This window comes from Cydia fagiglandana, chromosome 13 (assembly GCF_963556715.1).
Source record: "Cydia fagiglandana chromosome 13, ilCydFagi1.1, whole genome shotgun sequence".
Classification (NCBI taxonomy): domain Eukaryota; kingdom Metazoa; phylum Arthropoda; class Insecta; order Lepidoptera; family Tortricidae; genus Cydia; species Cydia fagiglandana.
In genome coordinates this window covers 8,661,285-8,687,377 of record NC_085944.1, presented here as the reverse complement: position 1 = coordinate 8,687,377, position 26,093 = coordinate 8,661,285, and the positions used below count along the sequence as shown (strand labels likewise).

The 26,093-nt window shown below is 39.8% G+C and overlaps 1 protein-coding gene across 1 annotated transcript in view; it reads right to left on the bottom strand.

Annotated features, from left to right (window-relative positions):
- The window catches only part of LOC134669882 (dorsal-ventral patterning protein Sog), a 102,527-nt gene extending 84,170 nt beyond the window's left edge, over positions 1-18,357 (bottom strand). The window contains exon 1 of the mRNA XM_063527500.1: positions 18,066-18,357. Within this exon, the coding sequence (XP_063383570.1) occupies positions 18,066-18,183 (118 nt within the window). The 5' untranslated portion in view covers positions 18,184-18,357. The remainder of the gene's footprint in view (positions 1-18,065) is intronic.
- Between the last annotated feature and the right edge of the window lie 7,736 nt (positions 18,358-26,093).

Here is a 26,093-nt window from a genome sequence, read left to right as displayed (position 1 = left end):
CTGTTCTAGAGACGTGTGCGCCATAAGGCTGCGCGGGGCGCAAGACACCAGCATGCAGGAGATGGTCGTAGCCTCTGTGTACATGCCGGAGGCGGACGACCCACCACCGCACGACATGACAAGGCTGGTCAACTACTGCGAAGAGGCGGGGCTCGAACTCATCGTGGCAACCGACTCGAACGCACACCACCCCCTATGGGGCATGGATACAGGTAACGAGAGAGGTAAGAAGCTTGTCGAGTACCTATTTACCACGAACCTCAACCTCCTTAACACAGGTTCGAAACCAACATTCATAAACAGACGCAGCAGAACAATCATTGACCTGACCCTAGCATCTGAAGAAGCATCGAAACACATCTCAGGCTGGCATGTATCGGAGGAGGTGTCATGTTCAGACCACAGATGGATTCGATTCGACATTCAGGTAAAAACATTCACAGCAGTGCCTAGAAGGGACCCACGCAGGACTAATCGCGACCTGTACACCCTGCGTCTAAACACAGTACTGGAACAGCAGGAGGGTCCCCTGAAAATAGTAGGCATAGCTGAGATAGAAGAACAGGTAAGCACCCTTACAAACACCATCCTGGATTGCTACCATCAGGCATGTCCCTTAGCTACCCCATCAACAAGAAGTGGAAGGAAGAACAACTGGTGGGGACCTGAGCTGGAGAGACTCAGGGGCAAGATGAGGAGACAACTAAACAGAGCTATGAACACTGGCACTGACGAGGACTGGGATAACTACAAGTCCACCAAGGCCAAGTACAAAAAACGACTCAGGTACAGAAGCACAAACTCATGGCGCAAATTCTGTACAGACATTGAGACCACCATGCAGGCTAATAGGGTAAGGAAGGTTCTCTCCAACAACTCAACCATAACCTTGGGATCCCTACGTAAGCCTGACAACTCTCTCACCAACTCACCGGAGGAGGCGGAACGGGTCCTGGTGCAAACACACTTCCCGGACTGCGTGATATCGCACCCAGTAAGTTGGGAGGAGGAGGAGACCACTCCGTCGGAGGACGAGTGGCAGCAGACACATGAGGTAATCAGCCCGCAGCGCACGCAATGGGCCATAAACAGTTTTGACTCCTTCAAATCTCCAGGAATGGACGGGATCTTCCCTGCGCTACTTAAGTGGGGCGGGAGGCATCTCACTTTGAAGCTGACCACCATTCTGCGCGCCTGTCTGGCTCACAGGTACGTGCCGAAGCGGTGGAGAGAGGTCAAAGTCATCTTCATACCGAAACCAGGTAAAAGCGATTACTCAGATCCCAAATCCTTCAGGCCCATCAGCCTGACCTCATTCATGCTTAAAACCTTGGAGAGGTTGTGCGATAGGCACCTGAGGGAGAGAGTGCTGAGTAACGTGCCCCTGCATCCCAACCAACATGCCTACAGCCCTGGCAAGTCTACAGAATCGGCACTTCATGCAGTGGTAAGCAAAATTGAGGTAGCGATTAAAAACAGGTCCATGTGCTTAGGAACCTTTATAGACATAGAAGGAGCCTTCGACAGGACTAGGTTCAGCAGCATTGCAGCAGCACTGGTAAGACATGGTGCGAATACAGTCATGACCAAATGGATAAACAACATGTTGAGCCAGAGGATCATAAGACTTGGGACAGGCGAGACACAGCAGGCAGTAGTGGCAAAGGGATGCCCCCAAGGGGGAGTTCTATCGCCACTTCTATGGAACCTAGTGGTGAACGACCTCATAACAACATTAAACAACAATCACTATTACACAATCGGCTATGCTGACGACATAGTGATACTAACAAGCGGCAACCACTCAGGTACGGTATGCGATGTTACCCGCTCTGCACTAGCCATCGTGGAGCGCTGGTGCGTTAACAACGAACTCACAGTCAATCCTCGCAAGACGGAGCTGGTAATGTTCACCAACAAACGCAACTTGGGAAACTACCACCTTCCCAAACTGTTCAATACAGAACTCCAACTATCGGCAGAGGTAAAGTATCTAGGGGTAATACTTGACAACAAACTGAATTGGAGTAATCACCTAAATGGCAAAATTGATAAAGCTACAGTCGCGTTCTGGCAATGTCGTAGAATGGTGGGTAGAACCTGGGGATTAACTCCTAGGCTAACTCTATGGCTTTACCAGGCAGTGATAAGACCAATAATAAGCTACGGCGCGATAGTATGGTGGCCACGCACCAAACTATCCACTGTTGAGGCCAGACTACAACGACTCCAGAGGTTGGCCTGTATGGCGACAACGGGCTGCATGAGGACAACACCAACCGCGGCCCTGGAAGCCTTACTGGGCCTGCCGCCGCTGCACCTCTTCATACAACAAGAAGCGCTGGCTGCGGCGGTACGTCTCAAAAAATCTAATCTCTGGAGACCGCCTAGGGTGCCACACACCGAAATCCTCTACGAGGCCATAGGTAAGGAACCGCTTATAGAAGCGGTGACTGACAGGATACCCAAGCAGTTCGTCTTCGACAAAAAATACAAAATACAATTACACGAAGAACCCCATGAAGGACTCAACCCAAGGGAGCTGAGAATCTTCACGGACGGATCAAAAACAAGGTCAGGCACTGGCGCTGGGGTTTTCTCAGAGGACCTAAACATACACATCTCGACACCACTTGGTGCCCATAACACAGTCTTCCAGGCGGAATGTATGGGCATTATAATGGCAGCACACGCAATCGTCTCAAGGGAAGCAATGGACTACCCCATCCGCATACTCTCTGATAGTCGGTCAGTACTACAAGCTCTACAAAGTTTTACTTTCACTTCAGGGCTAATTTACGAATGTCACAAAGCTCTGTCAGAGGTATGTACCACCAATGGCGTAACTCTGCAGTGGATCAAAGGACACAGCAACTCACGAGGTAACGATGCAGCCGACATCCTGGCGAGAGGAGGCTCGGAACTGAAGGTGGCAGGACCTGAGCCAATCCTACCTCTGCCATATGCCTGGCTCCGGAACACGCTGCGACACAACACCAAGGTAAAACACCAGCAATATTGGTCTAACCTAGGCACATGCAGGCAGGCGAAGGAAGCCCTCCCGACACTCAACCCCAATCTGTCGCGGAGGCTTCGACAGCTGAAGAGACCACAGCTCCGGCTTTTAGCTGGGGCAATAACTGGACACGCCTCATTTAACAAACACCTATTAACCCTACGTGTTACAGATAGCCCCCTCTGCAGAGCATGCATGGAGGCAGAGGAGACAGCCGCCCACGTCATTCTCGAATGCCCAGGGGTGGCAAAATACCGGGCACAACACCTCGGCTCACCGGGGTCTCTCCCAGAAGTCGTCGGCAACATTAAGGGTCTGCTAGGCTTCTTGGTGGAGTTGGGTTGGCAGGAATAGTGCAGCCATCCCATCACGCAAAATAGGCGCAATAATAGACGTCGAGTTGCGGAAAACAAGCCCGCGATAACCTATAACCTATAACCTATATGTTCTGTGTTTAAGTACTAACATCCTGGACGCTTCGGGCCTTCGGCCCCACGCGGAGCTCGGCCTTCGGCTTTCGCATTTAGACACTTGTACTATTGTTCTGTGTTAAAGCACTGACATCCTGGACGCTTCGGGCCTTCGGGCTACGCGGAGGTCGGCCTTTGGCCTTCACATTTAGACACTTGTACTATTGCTCTGTGCTAAAGCGATGACATTTTGCTAAAGCTCGGCCTTCGGCCTTCGCACTTAGACACTTTGTACTATTGTTCTGTGTGTGTAGTTGAATACGGTATCCTAAAAACAGGCAAACAACCTCTGTAAAATGTAACGATGCGAGCGGTACGGCTACCATCAGTTTGGCATTGACATAAACGCTACCGTGGGCGTGAACGTAATTTACTTTCTATGCATCTCGCTCGTACTGACATATTAGTGCGAAAGAGATATACCTATAGGAAGTAAATTACGTTCACGATATCGTTTATGTCAATGCCAAACTGATGGTAGCCGTACGGAACACTAAATGCCTCGAGCTATCTCGGACTTGGCCAAATTATTTTTTATAATAAAGACAACAGACACTGGCGTTTTTTTAAGGTTTAATTTATATCAATGGTCGATCCTTCTTCTGCTATGATTCTTCATTGCATTAAAGGATGTGTTTAACATTATTAGAAAAATATAACGAAGCTAACGTGCGATCATTATATCGGCATAAAAAGTAAAGCAAAAAGCTGTAAAGCATAATTCCCAGGCAATGCCGCAGGGTTGATTCTCGTGTGTACGTAATTTATGCCAGGACATAAATAGAGATGGTGAGGTGCCTACTTACTTACCTATAACATAGGCGCATAACCGGCGCTTGGATATGAAAGTCATAGCATTTATCCAAACACGTTTCTCGAGCGATTGAGAAGAGTGCTGGGATCCATTACGTGTTGCATGAGCAAACAAACTCCCGTCAAGGCATTAGAGTCCTTAGCTGTATTAAAATTAAGTATGAGATCGTGCGTGAAGTGTGTGACGGGCGTGTTTGTTGAGGCTGGCCAGCCGGCACTGACGATGGGTAATCTCTAGAAAATTGACATTTGGCGCCAAAAGGTACTCTTATTGGGAGTGCAGCATTTGGCGCAATCCGGGAGTGTGTAAATATTTATTGAGCTGAATTCGTAAGTGACTCGCTTGCCTCGAGTGACGACACGCATCGCCAGTTTGTTTTGCGATGTAGTGTAAACATAAATTCATTCGGCACGGGTGTTATTTTCCGTTGCAAATCTAGTGCGATTTGTCTTTGCAATAGCATCTCTATAATTATGTTCACTATTTTTATAGTTAATGTAATACGATATTAATAGGGTGCTGGAATTGTTGACTAAATTAAATGCAAGTTTTGTCCGACCGCATCCGTAGGTGTCTTTTTATTTGATAAAACCAAATCGATCACAAATGAGTTTAACATAACAGTAAACTTTTACTATTTATAATTAATTGGTTTTAGATTTCATATTTATATTGTTTTTTAATTAGGCCATTAAAGTTATAATATCTGAGGCAATCTGAGCAGCAAATTTTATTGGATGCCGGGTTATAGGTACTAACCTACTTACTATTTATTATAATATAAAAGCGGCAAATTGAATTTTGTATTACGTATTCTTCTTGGTTTCAATTACCGTAACTTTATATCCATTGACAGAGATGTCTCGCATGATAATGTGATACACTAATATAAATCTCTTTTAAAACTAATTACGTAATTATATTAAAATTAAGAATTATATTAAAACTTCATTATATTTCTTTGAACACGGAGTAGGAGTCCTTGAAAGAATTTGGTTTCCAGTTAGATATCAATTTATTAGCGAAACCGCTTACGAAATTGACATCCGTTCACATTTAGGTTTATAATGGTTACATTTTAAAGGTGTTGTTTTATGTTATTTTCATATTATTATTAATGGAAACCTATGAAACTAGATAAAACATCTGGAATTTTATATGCATAAGTAGCTAACCCTACATAACTAAATGATGCATTAAGTGCATCATAGGCATATATAAATATACAAATAATTACTAATGCATAAATATAATAATACATACTTATAAATACCTGTACATATAAATACATACCTACATACAGATATACTTAATAATATAATATAAACGCACTCGCCTACCTACATTTCATCCAGTGGACATTGGTTTGATAGCCATAACTTTTTTTAATTTTGCCTTCAGTGACGCTACTGACCACCATGGCTCTGCCACAACTCAGCGCAGAAGGCAACGCGTTCCACATCTTCACAGAGCATATCATAAATAATTCATTAACGCATTCACTGCCAGAGGGCGTGGCCTAGGAACAAACTTGTATGACAGTGAACGCACATGTGCGTCGGGGGCAGTGAATGTGTTTATAGGAACGGTGTTTATGGGGAGGAATAGCGAGTGAAAGATGCGCACTAGATTGCAGCCGGTGGTCACTTCCGCCGAAAATCTGAATCGTTCTGAAATGTAAGAAGGGCAGAACAGCACCATAAAAAGAAGAGAAGTTTGCAAGTCTCTACAGCGGCGGATAGGAGACCACTCAAGCTGAGAACGGAATGCCGAAACATGGTCAAATTTACGCAGGCCATACCCAATACATATTTTATAAATTCGTAAATATCTAATAAGTGAATGTCCTAACTACTCTACAAGATTAGAGTTCATGGAGAGTTATCTCAAGTACTAGTTTAAGACGGTGCTTGATTGTTATAATCTTATGTGTAAATATTGTTCGAAATATTATTTTATTCTATATTTATCTTATGTTTGTGTGCAATTTAGTTTTAGATTAGTTAAAATGGTTTTAAAATGTTGCTACGCCCTAGTATACCCCATACGCCCATTTATGTACTGACTAAAATATAAGAACAGCTTGTAATACCATGGTTGCAATAAACGATTATGATTATTATACAGACGCTCCATCTTGAGAAGTTCTTCATTAAGGTCCAGTGTCGATGTCGTGATGTTCCCATAGTCCAGAAGAGGAGGCATTTAATTAGCTGTTTTATAGGTAGGTATTACTATCTCGGATAAATCGGATTACGTACTGGTTAATGAACCTATAAAGCTCAATTAATAGCAATTATTGTAATCCGACATAAAAAAAATACATTCATATTTGCATGGATACCTTATAAGTTTTATCTTTAACTGAACAATTAGTAGAGCCTTTTACATCCTAAAAATAAATTTATATCTAATTCCTCATTTAATACGCGAGAAATATGTGTAAGCTGAATTATGGCATGAAATAATTATATAAGACCATAATGCACCTTGCTCGCATTGATTAGGGATCAATGACTTAGCACCATACTTGTATCTACTGGTCACATAGTTGGCCATAGAAATTAATTTGTTTAAATACCTGTTGAACATTTTTAGTTCAATAACATTGTACATATTTTATTTACACAATTATGTATACATTTATGCAAATGCATATTATATCATTTATATCAATGCACGTACTTTATATGTATAGTCGAAAGTATCTATAGGTACTTATAGAAGTCGCCGCAATGATATTATATATTATTTTAATATGACTTCAGGATTAAGTGTAGGTATTCATTATTGTTTAATAACTAAAATTAAATTAAGTCATAAAATCGAACCAGTCTTCACGATTCCTCAGCTTACGAGTGATGATCAAGCGATTAAGTCTTCGTGTCAAAACCTTAACCAGTTTTTGTAACGCGGTTAACATGTTAACCTACAAAAATGGAAGACGCCTCAAAGTCTCCAATGAGCATCGAAAAAATAAAAGCTGATTATATTTACAGAATTGCTAATGAATGCCTTTATTAGGACTCGCTCTAGCAATTACTAGGTTTGTTACACCTGCGTTAAGCTATGCAAGGTTTTTTACTCCTGCTCTTACAAGGGACGGGTCGGTTAGGTTCCAAAGAATGCCACAGCCTCCTTTGGAGAAGACCTACCAGACTACATGTCTCCTCTAGCTTCGCTAGTTCTCTATGAGAAATATGTGCGTCACTATTGTAGTCGCTTTTAAACTGCGTCATATGACATTTAATATCGACAATTAATTAATTTGATGAGTAATTTTGCGATGTATATTTAAAGACTGATCGATATTAATATCGCAATAAATATACCGGTTTTGGATGGGTAGGCAGATTTATAATATTGAACGTATTAGCACCTGCTACTCGTAGTAGTTCAATATTAATTAAAAGAATCATTTGGTACAACTTTCGTTAAGAGTTATCTTGTACAAACCGCATTAATGGATATACGAGTAGGTAAAAATAATCTTCAATCTTTATCGTTTATTTATACCTAACCTGGCTACTAAAGACCCTAAGGTTTTTTTGTAGTCTGGACTACATATAGGTATAAAGTCTTAAATATTAAATGGTCAACAGTTCTGATAGGATATATTCAGATTAGAACGGATACTTATTGGTGGATTATTTTTTTTGAACTTGAATTTCCCTTTAAGTTTGATGCCTTAAAGTCTAAATTAAATCTGCGACTAATTTCCACGAAAACTACACATACGTACGTCGATAAAGAAAAACAATATTTTAAAATGACGGATTAACCTAGATAATGATTGGAGTAAGCTGTGGGACGGGCGGCGCACGCCCTCGCGCAGCGGCGCAGCGGATGCACGTGCTCGTGCGCCGATGGACTAGCGTGCTGAAGCGCGACTTGCACTTCCGACTCACATTCATTCCCGCGCCATTCATATAACTGCGTCATTCATTTAATTCAAGTTCATAACGAGGCTCACGACACGACACACCCGCGACTTAACCATTATCACTAACTTTTAGTGTCGATAAAGATAAACGAGGGCCCATTTTCACGATTCATCCGGTGACAGCGAACAGGTCCATAAAATAAATCGGATCGCTCAAGTTTCGGAGGCGCATTTATTGCTTCTCGGTATTTACGCCGTTTTAAATTCTGTAAGGCGCGCAATATTTCACGGCACCTTTAAGCCGGTCTTCTAATTATACGGGCGGGCTCCAGTGACAGCGGACGCCGATCGATCGGCGGCGAGGTGCGGACGGCGCCGGCGCGGGCGCCGAGATGCTATCACGGGTGAACCGTCGCACCGCGCCATACTTTTCTAACTTTTTGGCCTGCCGGGTCGCGCGGGGGCGTATTGTGTGCAATTGTAGCACGCGAGGGCACCTCGGGCCGACGACCCGCTGTCCCCCGCGTCATTTAATCCGACAGCGTTATGGCCGGCCCGGCGCCTTTGTTGGCTACCGGCTTAATGAGAACCGTGGGTGGCTTATGACACGTCAGGATATGATCATAAAGGTGCCAAAAATTCTACCTGCCCCAGGTTGCGCCGACGACATTCCTATCCCGCGCCTTTCAAAATTAATGTCTATTGTCCGCGCATGCGCTCCGGCGCGATGGCGCGGACCGACGGGGGATATGAACCGATTATGAACGACATCACCGCCGTGCCAAGGAGCGGGAATTAGGTACGGACGAAATCCACACAAACACGCATTCAAATAACTCGCCGGCGGCGTCGGTCTCTGATAGCGTCGCTTTTAATTGAGATGTATGCACTTAAATTCTTTGACCCCAATTAATTTCGTGGAAGTGAGTTCGTTGGGAGTTAATTAAGTGTGCTAATATTTGCTAACACGGGCCCGCGTGAGCACTTTAAGTAGTTGTAATTGCAGTTTATTCGTTAAATAAAATTACCGCTGCACCAAAATAAACAATAACCCTAAACTTATATGGCTTTACTTAATTGTGTAAACTAATAAAATTACGCCGCCGTCCTCTTTATTAAACATGTAGTAGGCAAGTACTAAAGGTAAAGATGCGTAGTTATATTAATGAATCATTAGCTTAACTAGTCGGTACTTATTGCAAGAGTATTTACAATAATAAAAGTTTTGATTCACTTTATGTAACCAGATTCCAATTGGATAGATAATATAAACATATAAACCTGCATCATACTAGCTGGAATTCTAGGTACCTAATGTGAACGCACTAGAAATCCGAGCACCGAATCTGATTCTGATCTATTTACCTAAGATGTTTTTGCTAGCAAAAAAAAACAATTCGATACAGCGGCTGTACTGTAATGCAATTTGAGTGCAATGCATTGCACATGGCGTGACGTCACTGGGCGTTTGTTACTCGGGGCAATGAACCGAGGACTGAATTGGACATACTTAAGTGTCCTGCGATGGAGAGCAATACCGACGGAAAGCAACACGATCGCGAACTTACACTTCGTTCGACACTTGAACTATCTACTGAATATAAATTAACTAATGCTTCTTTAAGCCTCCGTTATGGGCCTTTTGTGAAAATTAGAATCATATTATCCTACCTAAGCATCTATTCTACTTCCGCTAACATGTGCTTGCGCAAGACACTTAAAATCAAAATTAGATTTGCAAACAGTGCACACATTTGAACATGCTATATCTTCCATATCCGTACCTACTTTTAATATAAGTGATTGATTACAAACAGTAAACATTAGGTAAAAATCTTTAAATGGCCAGTTTATGAACTTTATGGTCTAAGATTGGTAATTGGAAGAAGTGCATACGCATATACTGATATACCTACTTATATTCCATGAGATATAGTGGTTTGCGCAATTTAAATCATATGAGACTCAACGGTTAAGAGAATTCAAAAGTTGGACAATTTTTAGAACTGACCAGGTTATAGGTATAATTGTACAAGAGAATTCAAAGGCTGAAAGAATTAAAAATGAAAAGGGTAAAAAAAACACTAAACTAAAGTAAGAAAGTAGCCTCAAGTTAGACTAAATATCTCCTAATGATAACAACCTTTCTTATTGATGCGTTTTCTATAATATGTACATATAAAAAGTGGAATAAAAATAGAATGTTAAAAAATATTATATCAAAAATAACTTTTGAGCACTTGATAATTCTTAGCAAAAATAACTGTAAAACTACACACATTCGTTAAGCTACTGTATAATGCTCATTGAATAATGCGGATTTGTAATGGTTCTGCGTGGCGAGTAACTGATATTGCGGGGCCTTACAATGTCGCGCAATACCCAACGCTCATTCTGATTCCGAACACGCTGCGATGTACCTACCTACCACTAAGAGTAGGTAAATACAAACAAACTACAGCACACTATATTCTGCGTTTAATGCGCGCTGGCATTCCAGAAATCAGGATTACAAGACTACTTCATACCTACTTTTATAGTCTTGCATTCCACTGTTTCATCTTCTGCTGATACTTATCTAAAGAGGGCCTATCATTTCATTTCCATAAGCGACAAAGATAGGATCGATTGTGGGTAGATGTTGATGCGCTACCTAGATAGCCAAACGAAAAACTAGCTTTGTACCTTTAATGGTGATTTTTTTAAATAATGTTTCGCTTCGTTTCAATGAAATGAAGATCTTACATTAAGATGAGCAGGCATACCAACGAAAGCAATGTTAAACTTCCACTTACTATTTTGGAAATCCGAGGATAAAAACAAATGAAATGAGTCGTCTATCTGTACTGTAGTTTACGTTGTAGATTACACACGTACGGGTTTTCACAAACGCCAATAGCAATCGAATATCGCATCTTTATCAGTCATGAGAAGTGTGATCTAATCGATCGATCTGTCAAGAGCACTGTTAATTTGACAGTAAAACGCGTGACACCGCGTTCCGCGTTGCTCCCGTGTGTACTACTCGTACACGACACGTATAACCATTACGCAACCCAGGCCTGCGCTGGCGCCCTTTCAGCCGACACCCACCTCGACACACGTCACGCGTTCACCACGTAGGTACACTCTAATAATAAACGTAAATAGATAAGATGCATGAACACCACAGCACAATCACCATTCACATACCTCGCACGATACTGATGTAAAATTTTTTGATGTTATTTTTTTTATGCATTAAATATTTCATATGTTGATTTTGTTTTTTTAATGATAGTAGTTAAAGTATGCGTGGTTCGTGCTGACATTCGTCAAACTACGTCTTCGCTTTGACATCGTAACGCATACGGTAGGTAATTATTATGTATGTTTCCTTGTCACGTCCTGTCTCGACCGTCTAGACTTTCCCGACGAAGACGAGTTTATCTCCTCGTAGGTAATACAATTTTTGGCACACTTGTAAAAATATTTTGGCAAACATACCTAAGTGAGTTTCAGCCGATGCGGAAAATGAATGAAAGTTTGACGGGCGCGTGAGTCACGACACATCGAATAGTCTACAACACACGTATTTAAGGATAAAGTAATGGAGCGGTTATCGAGGCCAACTATGGGGAGATAAACTACTTTTTACAGACAAAAACGACATTGAAGGCCAAATTATTTTATTAGAATGACTGTTCGAATCGAATAGGGAGGTTGCGTCCGTCTAAGCAAATTTTGCACCGAATTTAATAAAACATAGTGACCCAGCTGCGGCAGTCTCATTAAAGACGTCATATTTCAATTTGACATTAATGATGACATTACCACGCTTTACATTCATTTGATGCTGGCTATAATTTATTTGTCTTCCCCATACATTAGAACATAACTCGACCGAATCAATAGCTTGAATTCAAATATAAAAAATAAGATATAGAGTCTGTGCGGAAAGAGAAGATTCGTGAAATGTATAGGATCCAATACATTCTACGACTCTTCTCTTTCCGAACAAACTCTACTCGTAGGTGACTGAAATCGTAAGTGAAGACTAATTTAGAGTTGCAGGCACTATTAATATTTTTTATAAGTAGGTACCTATTACAATACTATTCAAGTCGCGGGTTCAAACCCCGGCTCGTACCAATGAGTTCTTCGGAACTTATGTACGAAATATCATTTGATATTAACCAGTCGCTTTTCGGTGAAGGAAAAGATCGTGAGGAAACCGGACTAATTCCAATAAGGCCTAGTTTACCCTCTGGGTTGGAAGGTCAGATGGCAGTCGCTTTCGTAAAAACTAGTGCCTACGTCAAATCATGGGATTAGTTGTCAAGCGGACCCCAGGCTCTCAAGAGCCGTGGCGAAATGCCGGGATAACGCGAGGAAGAAGAAGGTACCCATTACACTTTAAAGCCAGTTAAAATAATAGGTATTTCACGTTGACACGAATAATTCTAGAGTTTAATGTAATAATAATTCTACACTCTTTAATTTTATGTGAAAAACGTAAATTGTAATATGAAGGTGCGATTTTTGAGCCACAGCGCGGCCTCCTTACCTTATTGCCAAGGCTACGAGTTCCACAGCCCGGGCCGATGCGACACCCGACACCGCCGACATTGCCGCTTAAGCTACCTTTTCTAGCATCTATTTATGTGCTTACATTTGTAATAAATATTTCATTAGTTTTAATATTGTGGGAAATTAAAAATTAGGTTAGGTCAACTTGTAAAGTAGTCGAATGATACGTTTAAAGTAGGTAACGAAAGTCCTAAGAAAACAAATAAGTTTTCAGTTCTTTATTTCGGACTCGGATATCAAACTAAAGTTCCTATATCTGTAGTGTGGCTGGGTAATTCCGTTTCTCTAATAAAAATTGTGTACAATTTACTAGGAAAGCCTACGTGGAATACCTATACTAAGTAGAATGGCAAGAGAAGAATGTAAAAGGATGACTTTAATTATACGATACAAGTAAACAAAACGACTCAAGTATCCACGATTATTGTCAATTAACGTTGTCTTTTAGACTTAAACTAGGCATATTTATTTAATTAACTTAATTTACTGCCCGCTTGCCGAAGTTGATTACCTGTGTCGTAGTCATTACCATGTAAATGTTCTTAGAAAAATTAAGAAGACGTAGAGCTACCCTGAGAAAATTCTCAAGTCATTATTAAATTTTCAGAAACATAACTATGTACTTATACAGTGTGTTTTCTGTAACAGGACCAATAAATTAAACTGTAGGCTGTACGCCTCAAACTGACCAACATTTGTTCAGCAACTTTTGAAAATACTCATGGTTTGATTTTTATTACACTTTAAAATTTATTCTAACACGCAATGTATTGCAAATTTTGTCATGTTTACAGCGTGACAAGCAACGTCAAACACACTTATGTCAGCGTACATTGAAGGCAATATTTATTTTGTATGAAAAAGAGGAAGTCTAAAGGATTCATAATTTTTAAAAGTTGCTGAACAAATGTTGCTCAGTTTGAGGAGTACAGCCTTTAGTTTAATTTATTGCTCCTGTTACAGGAAGCACCCGGTATATGTAGGTATAGTTAATCCATGGGTTCCAATACCACGTCAAACTCGATAATACGGGTTCACAATGATACTACAAGTTGTTTAAGTAATATCATATTTAGGCCCAATGTTATTTACTTTTTTCATCATTTGTTATTATCTTATCACTAACAATTGACATCTGATACAGTGTTGATACGAATATGACAATAGATTGATTTAAACCGATTAGCTTAAAGATGACTTTTGAAATATGAACACCAGATTAATTAAGCCTTTTTCGCCTATATAAGTACAGTCAAGTGTAAAAATATGGGTGCACTCATCATACTCAAGAATAATGTCCCATAGCTCTTATGTCAGCGAATTAATAACTATGGGACATATTTTTGAGTAAGTTGTATGCGCCCATATTTTTACACTTGACTGTACATTACTGATAAAAGTTTGTCGGATTGACGGTGTGTACAAATACAAATCTATTCCAAAGCTTAAGAGCTGGAATCAGCGACGTAATATACACAGACGAAGTTTTAAACTTCGAAAAACGGACAGAATGACCGACACTTATCACTACACCTTATAAAACAAAGTCCTCCGCCGCGTTTGTCTGTTTGTATATTCGCGATAAACTCAAAAACTAATGAAGGGATTTTCATGTGGTTTTCACCTATTAATAGAATGATTCTTAAGGAAGGTTTAGGTGTATAATTTGTTAGCCCGTGTAAAGCTGGGGTGGGCCGCTAGTCTATCAATATCACTGAAAGTTATCCCTTCTCCATAAATACATAAACCCCGCCGTAATAAAAAAAAGTTACGATTGGTCAATAAAAAAAAAATTGGCTAAATAAATTTGTATATTAAACCTCTTGCGCGGCATTACAAATTTTCAATATACGCGCAGTACATTTGAGATTTTTGAATTCTAGTCATACTTCTAAATATTAGTTTATTCTAGTTCATTGGCAGGAATACAAAACATCGCAATTGAGAGTACCTCTCTGACACATCCAGATACCTGAAGTACGGGTTTGCAAGTAAAAAACGATGTCTTCGGGTAGCAAGTACCTTTATAATTAATGCGAATAACTTGTCTGTTTAGAATAATATTTCGCTAACGATTTCTTGAATTTAGTTGCAATGTCCGGTATTCGTACTATGTAGTACTATCGGGTTATACATGCGTTAAAGTGAAGTTTAAGAAATCCATGCCAGGCATGCCAGTACTTATAATGAAACTTATATTAAGTTAAAATTGTTTCGTTTCTAAAACTTGCCTTGTTTTATTTAATTAAAGCCTGACCAGAAATATATGTTCATTGTCAAGAGCGCGCTGTTACTCTCATTGACCTCATTGTATAGGGTGACAGTTCCGTATAGTATGAAAAAATTAGTTCCAGTGAAATTCCGCAACATGGCGCGCGATCATATATTCCTGGTGAAGCTTTACTTACTGATGTCACATTTTAAAATAGTATATAGTTTATTTTATTTTAACATTAGAAAGAAGGTAAGCGATCTTGACATGGCTTTTCATGGAAAAACGCTTTTTAAAAATCAGTAACTATTACTTATGAAAGCAGAAGAATATAAATGATTATATGTATTAGATTCATAATGGTTACATATTTGCCGTGACTTATTTTTAAAACGTGTTTTTCAACTAAAAGACACATCAAGATTGTTTACCTTTTTTCTAATGCTAAAAAAACGAACTGTAGTACCTATAGCTATTTACCTTAAAACAAACACACCTACTGTTTAACTGTTTACTGATGCTACAGATCATGCTAATAAAATAGACAAATTAACATATAATAATATAGGTCGTACCTACTTCCAAAAATAGGTAAGGTTTACTCGGGTAATTCCGAATGTCGAAAACTGTCGGATAATTCCGAAATGAGACTTTTATTATGATGGCATTAAGGGTGATTTTCATCTGAATTTCGGAATTATCCGACATTCGGTATTACCCGAATACACCTTACCTACATATATTATTTTGAGACAATATGATAGCATAATACAAGTATTATGGTACAATATGACAAGTCATATTTACATAAATATAAATACATATGTATGTATAAGCCATTAGCTGGAAATGTTTGAATAAAAAATAAAGCTGACATTATCCAACGTCATAATATAAATACGGTTAGCTCACTTTACATATCTCCTCAGTTTACTTTAGTCAGCGACGACAGATCGTCTAGTGTTTAAATGCTAGTATTATTGCCTAGAGAATGCGATCTACATTCTACAGCTCATAACCACAACATTTGACTGTAAATATTAACGTTTATACATAATTACGAGAGTAACTACACCTACCTAAATTTTCTGCTAGACATAAGGGATTAGGTACTGAGTCTAGGCAGGTAAGGTGACTGCTGGTTGTAATGATATGGTATAGTTAGTACCTACTTTTCTCAAAATTGCAAAGAAGTTTATCAGTAGTTCCACTTCATGAAATGGCTCTTTTTTTTGCAAATGCGTTGTTAATGAATATACAAAAATCGCTCTATGTATGCCTATAAGATTTGAGGAGTACGCTCAAATCCGCAAGGGTATTATCAACATAACTGGATTTTGACCAAAATGGGTCCAATCTAGAACTACTATTACGAAACTATAGAAAACATGATCGGTCCAGCCGTTTTTGAGTTAGGTATTGCAAAAACTTTTCTCTTCTTAGTTAAAAAACGGAACAAAGCTCTGCGAAGGTACTCCCCTACGCTTGTAATGTACATCATATACAGTATACTATGTAATATTAGCCCGTTTCGCCAATTCTGACAGAATGGTGACTACGGAACCCTACACTGAGCATCGTCCGACATGTTTTTGGCCGTGCGAACATGCCCTATCCATCAACCAAATGCCTACTCGGAGCTTTGGCTCTGGGCTCTGGCCTTACTCAGTATCAGAAACACACCTCTACCTACTAACGGAGGCGGAGTAAGTAGTGTAAGTACGAGTCGAAATAAATAGTTGTCATGTCATGTCATGCTGATTGGTTTTACTACTAAAAGCAATCATTCATAATTGTACGTATGGTACCTAGAGATAAGATTGCAAAATCGTACGACACTGATAGCCACCTAGTGTTATGAAATACCGGCTCTATTAAAAGTTACAACGTGCAATAAAAACGTACAATTCGATAGTCATTCATGTGGGCATCGTCTTAATTAAAAACGTCATTATACTTAGAGAACCTTACCAATACACGCAAAAGAACGTTTGTATATTTCAATAAGTAAATACATTATTTGGGCGAATATACCATTGAGACCTAATTACCAAATGAAAAATGAAAACGACGAAAATAGCGAGGTATTTAAGTGTGACTTACTCTTGTCGGATTTTTATAAAGCTAATAAACATTTAGAAACGGATAAATTATGCAAGTTATGAATTGAGAACACGCACCTACTTAAAATCAAATCATTGCAAGTACACATAAAAATATTCTGTTATTACTTACATAGTAGAAAAGGCTTGCATTAATATTTTATCTAGATATCAGTTACTTGTAAAGTACTGTTCGTATGTATATATATAGGTACTTAATATATGTACATATATAATTCTTTTACGAAATTTTACACGGTTACGAGCGACATATTTAAATTCTAGTCAAAAAGATTGCTCTTTTTTTGTTGATTCTATCTTGATTCCAATACGAAAATCCTCAATTGTACGTCATATGTTTTGTAGAGTGAAAGATATAATTTTTTTCTACTATACATTACAGTTTACTTTAACAATGACTTATTAAATATAATATTTTCATTTATTTATTGAGCAGGTATTACTCGTAGGTAGTTAAGCCAATTGGTGATTTTCCAAGGTACACCTGGGCCCCATAACTGTCCCCATTCGATCTTGCATCCACCCCACGAGATGCGAGATGATCGTTTGCCCGATTGCGTTCGTCAGATGTCTTTGGCCGATAACAGTTGAGTTATTGTATCACTGTTGAAAATAGATCTGCGTGAACTTCCTCGGGCGCCGATACCGCTTCGTAAATCTTCTCACGTGGTATTGTTTTTATTATCCCTCCGAACCACCGGTATCGGCTTACCTACTGATAACGATACGTTAGATACGTGTGTATTATTGATAAATAAGGACTTGTACTCGCTATGTCGTCGGCAGCAGCCACGCTCCACGGCGCAGGAACATCGCTATGTCTATTGCGATACATGTCCTCCAATGCTTTGCTTCATTGCGTTTTAATGAACCGGCTTACCAGGTCACAGGGACACGATTGTCATGTAAAGAGTGATGCATCAGAAGTTTTGTTATGGGTGGGTTTGTTTTGGTGAGGTTAGGCTAGGAGTAACTCACCGGCTGGTCTCGTGGTGCGGCGAGCGGGCTCGTCCTCGCGCAGGTCGGGCGCGTGTCGGCGCGCGGCGGCCGGCGGAGCCAGCGCCGCCAGCGCCAGCACCAGCACGGCGGGCAGCATCACGCCGCACTGCTCGCACTAGAATCTCGTATCGGCCTCTTCGCTCCCGGCGAACGACCGAGCTCACTATTTTCGCCGCGCGCGGAGTCGGTGCAGCGAGCGTTCGGATCGAGCGGAGGTTCGCGACTAGCGGGCGTCGTCGTGGCGCGACGGCTGAGCGGGACTGAGACGAGCGCGCGATTTCCCGGCTGACGCGGCGAGGGGGCCGGCAGGCGGCAGTGGTCGCGGAAAACGCGCGGCCCACCGCGGCCCGGGCGGCGGGCGGGGAAAATGCAACCGCCATCCGCCCCCCGCCCGCGCCCACTCCCGCATTCTGCGTTTGCGCCGCTACTGCACCGCGCTTATCCTCTACAATTAACACTTAACTCATTCATGTCTTATTAAACATAAATTTTAATAGCATATCTAACTACTTCGTAAATCGTCATGAATCATAGTTCAGATATGGGATTTTTTGTAATTATATATAATCAAGTAGGTATAGTATTTTATTTTAAATAAAGTGCTTTCACGAATCCTTAAACCTGTTACATGAAGGTTGTTAAATAAACGTAAGCATTTATATATATTACAGCATGCGTGTTGTTTTTGTCTCGCTAGGTGTATTCAATCCAATATTATATAGCCCCATAAATAAAGATTTCTAGGTATCTATCATAACTTAAGCTTAAGCTAACACTAAAACTGCGGATAGTTAATTATGGGTATTTTGATATTATACGCGTTCGTCTCATTACGCGCACGACAGACACGTCAGCCTGCACTGCATGTTTTCCACGCCTCTTATTTATTGCATGTACCTTAGAAAAGCAACTACATAAGTTATTGAGGACCAGAACGAGGAGTTATTATTAAGTAAACTTACATGAAATACAGATGGACAATAAGACACTGATGTGCATATGTGGATCTGTCAATGAAAGAAAACCAAAGATGAAAAGTACGTGTAAATAGATTTTAAGTTTTAGTTTCAGATCAGTCAATTTAATTTTAATATTATAATGCTTGTTGTTCAACTTTAGATATAGGCTGATTTTTTAACGTTAAAGTAGAGTACGCCATACATTTTCTACGCACGAAATACATGACCTTTTTATGGGCTTTTTTTTTATTTCTTATGGGCAGTAGGTACGTATACTTCATAGTTAAAAAAAATAACTATAGCTTAAATTAAACAACAACAATGAAAATCAATCGAATATACAAAATCAGTAAACCCTAATCTTACTGCAGATTTTCTCCCCAGACCTCAAAATTTATTCACGCACATAGAAAGGCTGGGTGGCTAGCCAAGATGCCAATCGTTCGCTACGACACCGAAACGCTTTCTTCCTCTCTACCACTCTTACACATTTGTGCGATAGAGAAACAGATAGAGTTTCGTGGTCGTAGCGCAAACTATTGGCTTCTTGGCTAGGCACTCTGAATTTAAGGGTATCCCCGTGTGAAAGTTTATTATTGATCGTCGTCATCGTAAGGCCAAACTGTTCTATTCGAACTTCAAGATATTCACAAGAGACGACACGTACTAGATCCATTCTAGATACGTTATAGTTTAGATATCAACTAGTTCTCTTTTGCAGCGCAATTCGGGCAACCAATGTCACTTTTACGTTAGATAGAGTAAGATATCTAATTAGATGTGAATTGGATCTCTAAGTCATATCCTGTGGAAATCGTTCAAGAGTATCTCCAGAATCGCGCAAATGTCAAATTTGACAGGTTAGATCTTAAAAATATCGTTATCGTATCTTGGTGATGTCTAAAAGATATCTAATAGGTATCTATTTCAAAATCCGAATCGAGCCCAAAGACTGCATAAGTATGGCATGAATCTACAATTGGTTTTGGATTGAACTGTCTCTGCAAACGCGAGTAAAAAATAGTTTTTGCCGAACAACCAGCCAAAGTAACTTTAGCAGAGGCAGAATCATCAAAAATCAAAACCGTAGGTTTTGTTGAGTTTAGAAATATAAATTTATTTAGGCTATTATATACTTATTTTTACGTAACTGCGGAAATGTCGAAAGTACGCCGAAAGTATCTAATAGTACGCGGCAACGCAGCGAGCGTGATGGGCACCTTTGCGTCGAGGGCAGCGATTTCGGTAGGTAGGTTTTTACATAATTAGTTCATATTTTATATTTAATTTTAGATACATTTATAGTCTGTGCGGAAAGAGAAGAGTCTGAAATATATGGGCCCCCTAACAATCGGACTCTACTCTTGCCGCAGACTCTAGGTTTAGTGATTAAGTTTAGTTTTATGTTAGTTTAATGTTATTTACATATATTTGGCTTAAGCTGTACTTTTCTGTCTATTTTAACATTTTTGGTATATGCCAATGGCACGACTTATGCTGAATGGCTTTCTATTCAGTGAATCTATAATTAATGTTGTTGTTTTAATGTAATTTTATACAGAAGTTATTTTATTGCTAGTTTGCAACATACGTAGGTATGTAACAAAGTGGATAAACAGTACCTACTCACGATCGTTTGTATTGAAAGCATTAAACAAATGGACGTGGCACAAATATTTAATAATTCCTTTTTACGTACGGAACTCTAAAAATTGCGCCATAAAAATTCGCAACAACATTATCACTTGTAAAAAAGTTATAGCTAGTGTTGACAGACTAAGGGCCCGATTCGGATTTTGAAATAGACATCTATTAGATATCTTTTAAACATCACCAAGATACGATAACGATATGTTAAATATCTAACCTGTCTTTGACATTTGCGCGATTCTGGAGATTCTCTTGAACGATTTCCACAGGATATGACTTAGAGATCCATTTCACATCTAATAGATATCTTACTCTACTAACGTAAAAATGACATTGGTTGCCCGAATTGCCCTGCAAAAGAGAACTAGTTGATATCTAAACTATAACGTATCTATAATGGATCTAGTACGTGTCGTCTCTTATGAATATCTTGAAGTTCGAATACGGCAGTAAATGTGCTCTAATATTCCAGCGAGAGACAGGATTCCTAAAAAATAATAAAACAATCAACAGCTTTTTAATAAACTATAAAGTCGCTATAAAAGTAGGAGTATAATAAAGTAATTGAAAATTTCCCAACATAAATTATTTTTTTATTTACAGCAGCGTTTGTTGTTAGGGTTCCATACTCTAAGAAAGCCAACGGTACCTACTTTCATACAATGCCTAAATCGTCTGTCTGTCCGTCCAACCTATAAAGTGTAATTGTAGATAATAGATACTTTCCTAGGCATTAAGACGAAACAGGAGCTGAGACTTAAATATTTTAGGTAAATATACCCGTCTCGCCAACGGAAGCAGCTCCTAAAACTAGTGCAATAAGGAAAAGACGAAAAATCCTGCGTATAAATCTCAAAAATCGAGGTTTCGTACTCGACTTTTTCCTCCTCCAAAACTTAACCAATCGTAACCAAATTTGGAAATCTAAATGATTATGAAATTATGTGTGTCGGACCGTTTTGCTTTCAGTTTTGAATACCACGCCTCTCATTGCGGCATAGTCAATTAAGAGAATTTGGCCATTTTTGAAGGGCTCTAGCGCCTTAAAAAACAAAAATATCAAAAAAAGCTAAACGGTCCGACACACATATTGACAATATTAATCTGTGTTGAAAAAATCATTGCTCTAGCTTCAAAACCCACGGAGGAATCAGTCGAGTACGTTTGTATGGAGAAATGACCACTCCTGTTGGCTCTTAGCTTACCAATGCATATAAATAATGTAAACATAATTTATATATGGTAATAAGTATTACAGGAGGTCCTCATACAACCAACCTGACTTTTTCAAAAACAAGATTTCGTAAATAACAAGAACGTTACTTTTACTAACGACAACATCTTCCTTTACACATGAGAACTTAATCAACAAAATATTACTGCACTACAAATTCGTTTCGTACCTACTCAACAAAAATCGAAATGTTTTAAAATAATTAAGTATGCGATGGAACCGACGCTTCGCACTTGGCCGAATTGTTTTTCTACCCAACTAACGAGGAAGGAATGTGAGTAATGTTTTTATTAATATCTGCATATTTTCCTTTGGCACTACGATGTTGTTTTCCTCTGTAAATAACCGCTGAAAACTATTTACCTACACATAATGGGTTTATTCGATCAAGGCAGGCAAGGATTTTATATGGATTTTATAGTGCTCTACTGGGGCCTTATTCCACTTGTGCAAAGCTGACATTTCAAATCAACATCACATCAACAGATGACTGTATCGCATTGTTCAATGGAATCGCGTTCTATCGCAAACTTGTGATCGAAAAAATAAGTAAGAAAAAATCAACTTTGTTTTATTACTACTATACGGTTTATAATGACTTTGAACTCGGGGTAGGTCGGTTAAGTCGGTTTGGTTCGGTTGTCACCTAACTGTGGATTGCTAATGTCAAATTTTGACAGGCATGGATACTATCGCTAGACTTTTTTGTCCATGGGCTTGGGCACCATCTTGGAGTTTTTGACGTGCGAAAGGGTATTTTATAGCATAGAGTAAAGCTTTTTTTTTTCAATATATACGTTTACAGGAATTAATGACATCTTGTGAGCGATAGATGAACTAAAGCGCTATTCATGGTGCGGCGGCGAGTAGTGGAACTATATGTGACAATTTCCATCAATCAAAAGGGGACTACACTGTTGATGGTCGATAAAGGCTATTATTAATTGAATTTTAACAACACGAACGCCTTATTGACAAGCGCTCTTTTTGTTGAACCCACACCTACACGTCAAATAATGCTCGCTCCACACTTTCACCTATGAACGCTCATAACTGCCTATTCACGCAAGTTGTAATTAAACCATATTTAGAAAAGTCAGTTTTTATTACTGGGTGGAATTAGGGATGAAAATCCCGGAAAAAATTAAATGCTTATCGCACACACAAAAAACAACACAAAATTTAGTTTTTTCCGGTCTTTTCCAGTTTAGGATGACTCACGTTAAACCGGGCTGTGGCCGGGCCGCCGGAGCTACCGGAGCTTCCTTTTCTATGCAAAGCGTTAAGCAGGCCACTGACGAGCCTTCCAAATGGATGCCGTTACAATGGATTCATCCAAATGGACGGCATCCTAATACTAAACATTGTACGTTTTTGACATTCACGGACCGATTTTGGAATGTAGCCACGCTATTTGGACTGTTGGAAGGTTCGTCAGTGGCCACCTTTATGTCATCACCAGGGCTCGGGAGTGGCACGGTGCGGGCCCGGCTCGGTCTTGCTATGTGCAAAGCCCTGATCCCCCCGAGTTTCTTGACAATTTTCACTATGACATTGATGCATCAAGGTGATTTGCTTACAGTACCTATGTTTACAGATAGGCTACCGCAAAACGCGATAATCGAAATTTCGTTATCTTCCTCTCTGTCGATCGAATGGCCATGAGTGATAGAGGCAGAAAACGATATTTCGATTTACGTGTTTCGCGGTAGGCCCTGGGATGTGCTATTAACGCCCTCTACGCAGGGTTTTGCGTAATATTGCCTATTTCCTGCCTCAAATTACAGTGTGACAAAAACCAGTAGAATATAAATGAGGGCGCCACTTTCTACGTTACTGTCCCTTTTTTGACGTAAAATGCTTAAAAATGGCATCAATTTAGTATCGAATATTTTTAGTTCCAGTTTATTTAATTTCTACTATTTTATGTCGCACTTTGGGTATAGGCACTAACTACTGAAATAATACAATAGTACTCTTTGTATATATATTTTTAACCGACTTCCAAATCTCAAAGAAGGAGGTTATCAATTCGGTTGTATGTTTTTTTTTATTTTTTTATTTTTTTTATTTTTTTTTATGTTTGTTACTCCATATCTCCGTCATTACTAGATCGATTTTGAAAATTCTTTTTTTGATTGAATGTATATGCATACAGATTGGTCCCGTTTTTGTCAAAACCCAGTTCTGATGATGGGATCCATGAGGAATCGAGGGAACTCCTCAAATCTTAAAGGCATACATATAGTGATTTTTGGGTTTTTATCAACAAATCAAGCATATACACCCAAAAAAGTGACATTTGATGAAATGGAACTGCTGATGATGATCAGAACGGAACTCTTTAACGACGCATAGTTCACGGTTGGCGATTTGTCCTCTTCGTTATGTTTGTTAAGCAAGTTAAGTTTTTAAGCCACATTTTTGTCAAGCTCGAGTTCTGATGATGGGATCCATGAGGAATCAAGGGAACTCCTCAAATCTTAAAGGCATGCGTATAGAGATTTTTGTATTTACATCAGAAAATCAAGCATTTTCATTAAAAACTGTTGCATTTGATGAAGTGGAACTGCTGATGATGATCAGAACAGAACTCTTCAACGACGCATAGTTCACGGTTGGCGATTTGTCCTCGTCGTTATGTTTGTTAAGCAAGTTAAGTTTTTAAGCCACATTTTTGTCAAGCTCGAGTTCTGATGATGGGATCCATGAGGAATCAAGGGAACTCCTCAAATCTTAAAGGCATGCGTATAGAGATTTTTGTATTAACATAAAAAAATCAAGCATTTTCATTAAAAACTGTTGCATTTGATGAAGTGGAACTGCTGATGATGATCAGAACAGAACTCTTAAACGACGCATAGTTCACGTTTGGCGATTTTTCCTTTTCGTTATGTTCGTTAAGCAAGTTAAGTTTTTAAGCCACATTTTTGTCAATCTCGAGTTCTGATGATGGGATCCATAAGGAATCGAGGGAACTCCTCAAATATTAAAGGCATACGTATAGATTTTTTTGTATTTTCATCATAAAATCAAGCATTTACATTAAAGACTGTCGCATTTGATGAAGTGGAACTGCTGATGATGACCAGAACAGAACTCTTCAATGACGCATGGTACACGTTTGGTGATTACGAATTTCGATTTTGACTTGGACTGGGAACCGGACTCGGACTCATACCCGGATCCGGTTCGGACCCGGATCCGGTTCGGACCCGGATCCGGTTCGGACCCGGACTCGGATCCGGATTCGGACCCGGACTCGGAACCGGACTCAGACCCGGACTCGGATCCGGACTCGAACCCGGTCTCGGACCCGGACACGGACCCGGACTCGGACCCGGACTCGGACCCGGAATCGGACCCGGACTCGGACCCGGACCTTGACCCAGAAAACCACTATGATACCTTAACTAAATAAACAACTATGATTACCTATCATAAAATTAATGTAGGTATAAAGTACGATGATGCCAATCTTACTAGCACCTCCCGCTTAAACCCCCGTACACCGCACGGCATGCGCCATTAAGTGGGTTAGGTTAGGTTTGAACTGCGATCCTCACAGAACCGAACAAGGATTAGGTTAGGTTAGAACTGCGAGCCTTACAGAAACGAAATGCTACTTGAAAAGTGGGTTTGATTAGGTTCGAACTGCGATCCGCACAGAACCGAACTGCTATCTGAGGAGTGGGTTAGGTTAGGCTATAACTACGACCCTCATGGCTCCTCTTCACGATGGGCCAACGCCGGCCACTCCAAGGGACGCATTTATGCGTTAGAGGGAGCAAGTGATATTGCTATCTCATTCTACCGCATGGCTGCGTCCCTTGGAGTGGCCGGCGTTGGCCCATCCTGTAGAGGAGCCATTATACAGAAGCGAAATGCTAGTAGAAAAGTGGGTGGTTTTACCTCCTTTTCTACAAAGTGTACCATCTACAATAATCTTTCATCGGCCCCCATGGAAGTCGGTTTTTTTTTCTTAAAAATTATACTTTACTATGGCGTAGTTAAGAATAGATCATAATGGGGTTGGCCGGTTGAAGTATTTTATAGACGACGCCAGCATTTTTACATGTGAATACTGAGAATAGTGTCAAATTCTATTTTTATGGAGGTAGCCCTCTAAGCCAAAAACTATAAGTACTTAACAAATCTTGAGAT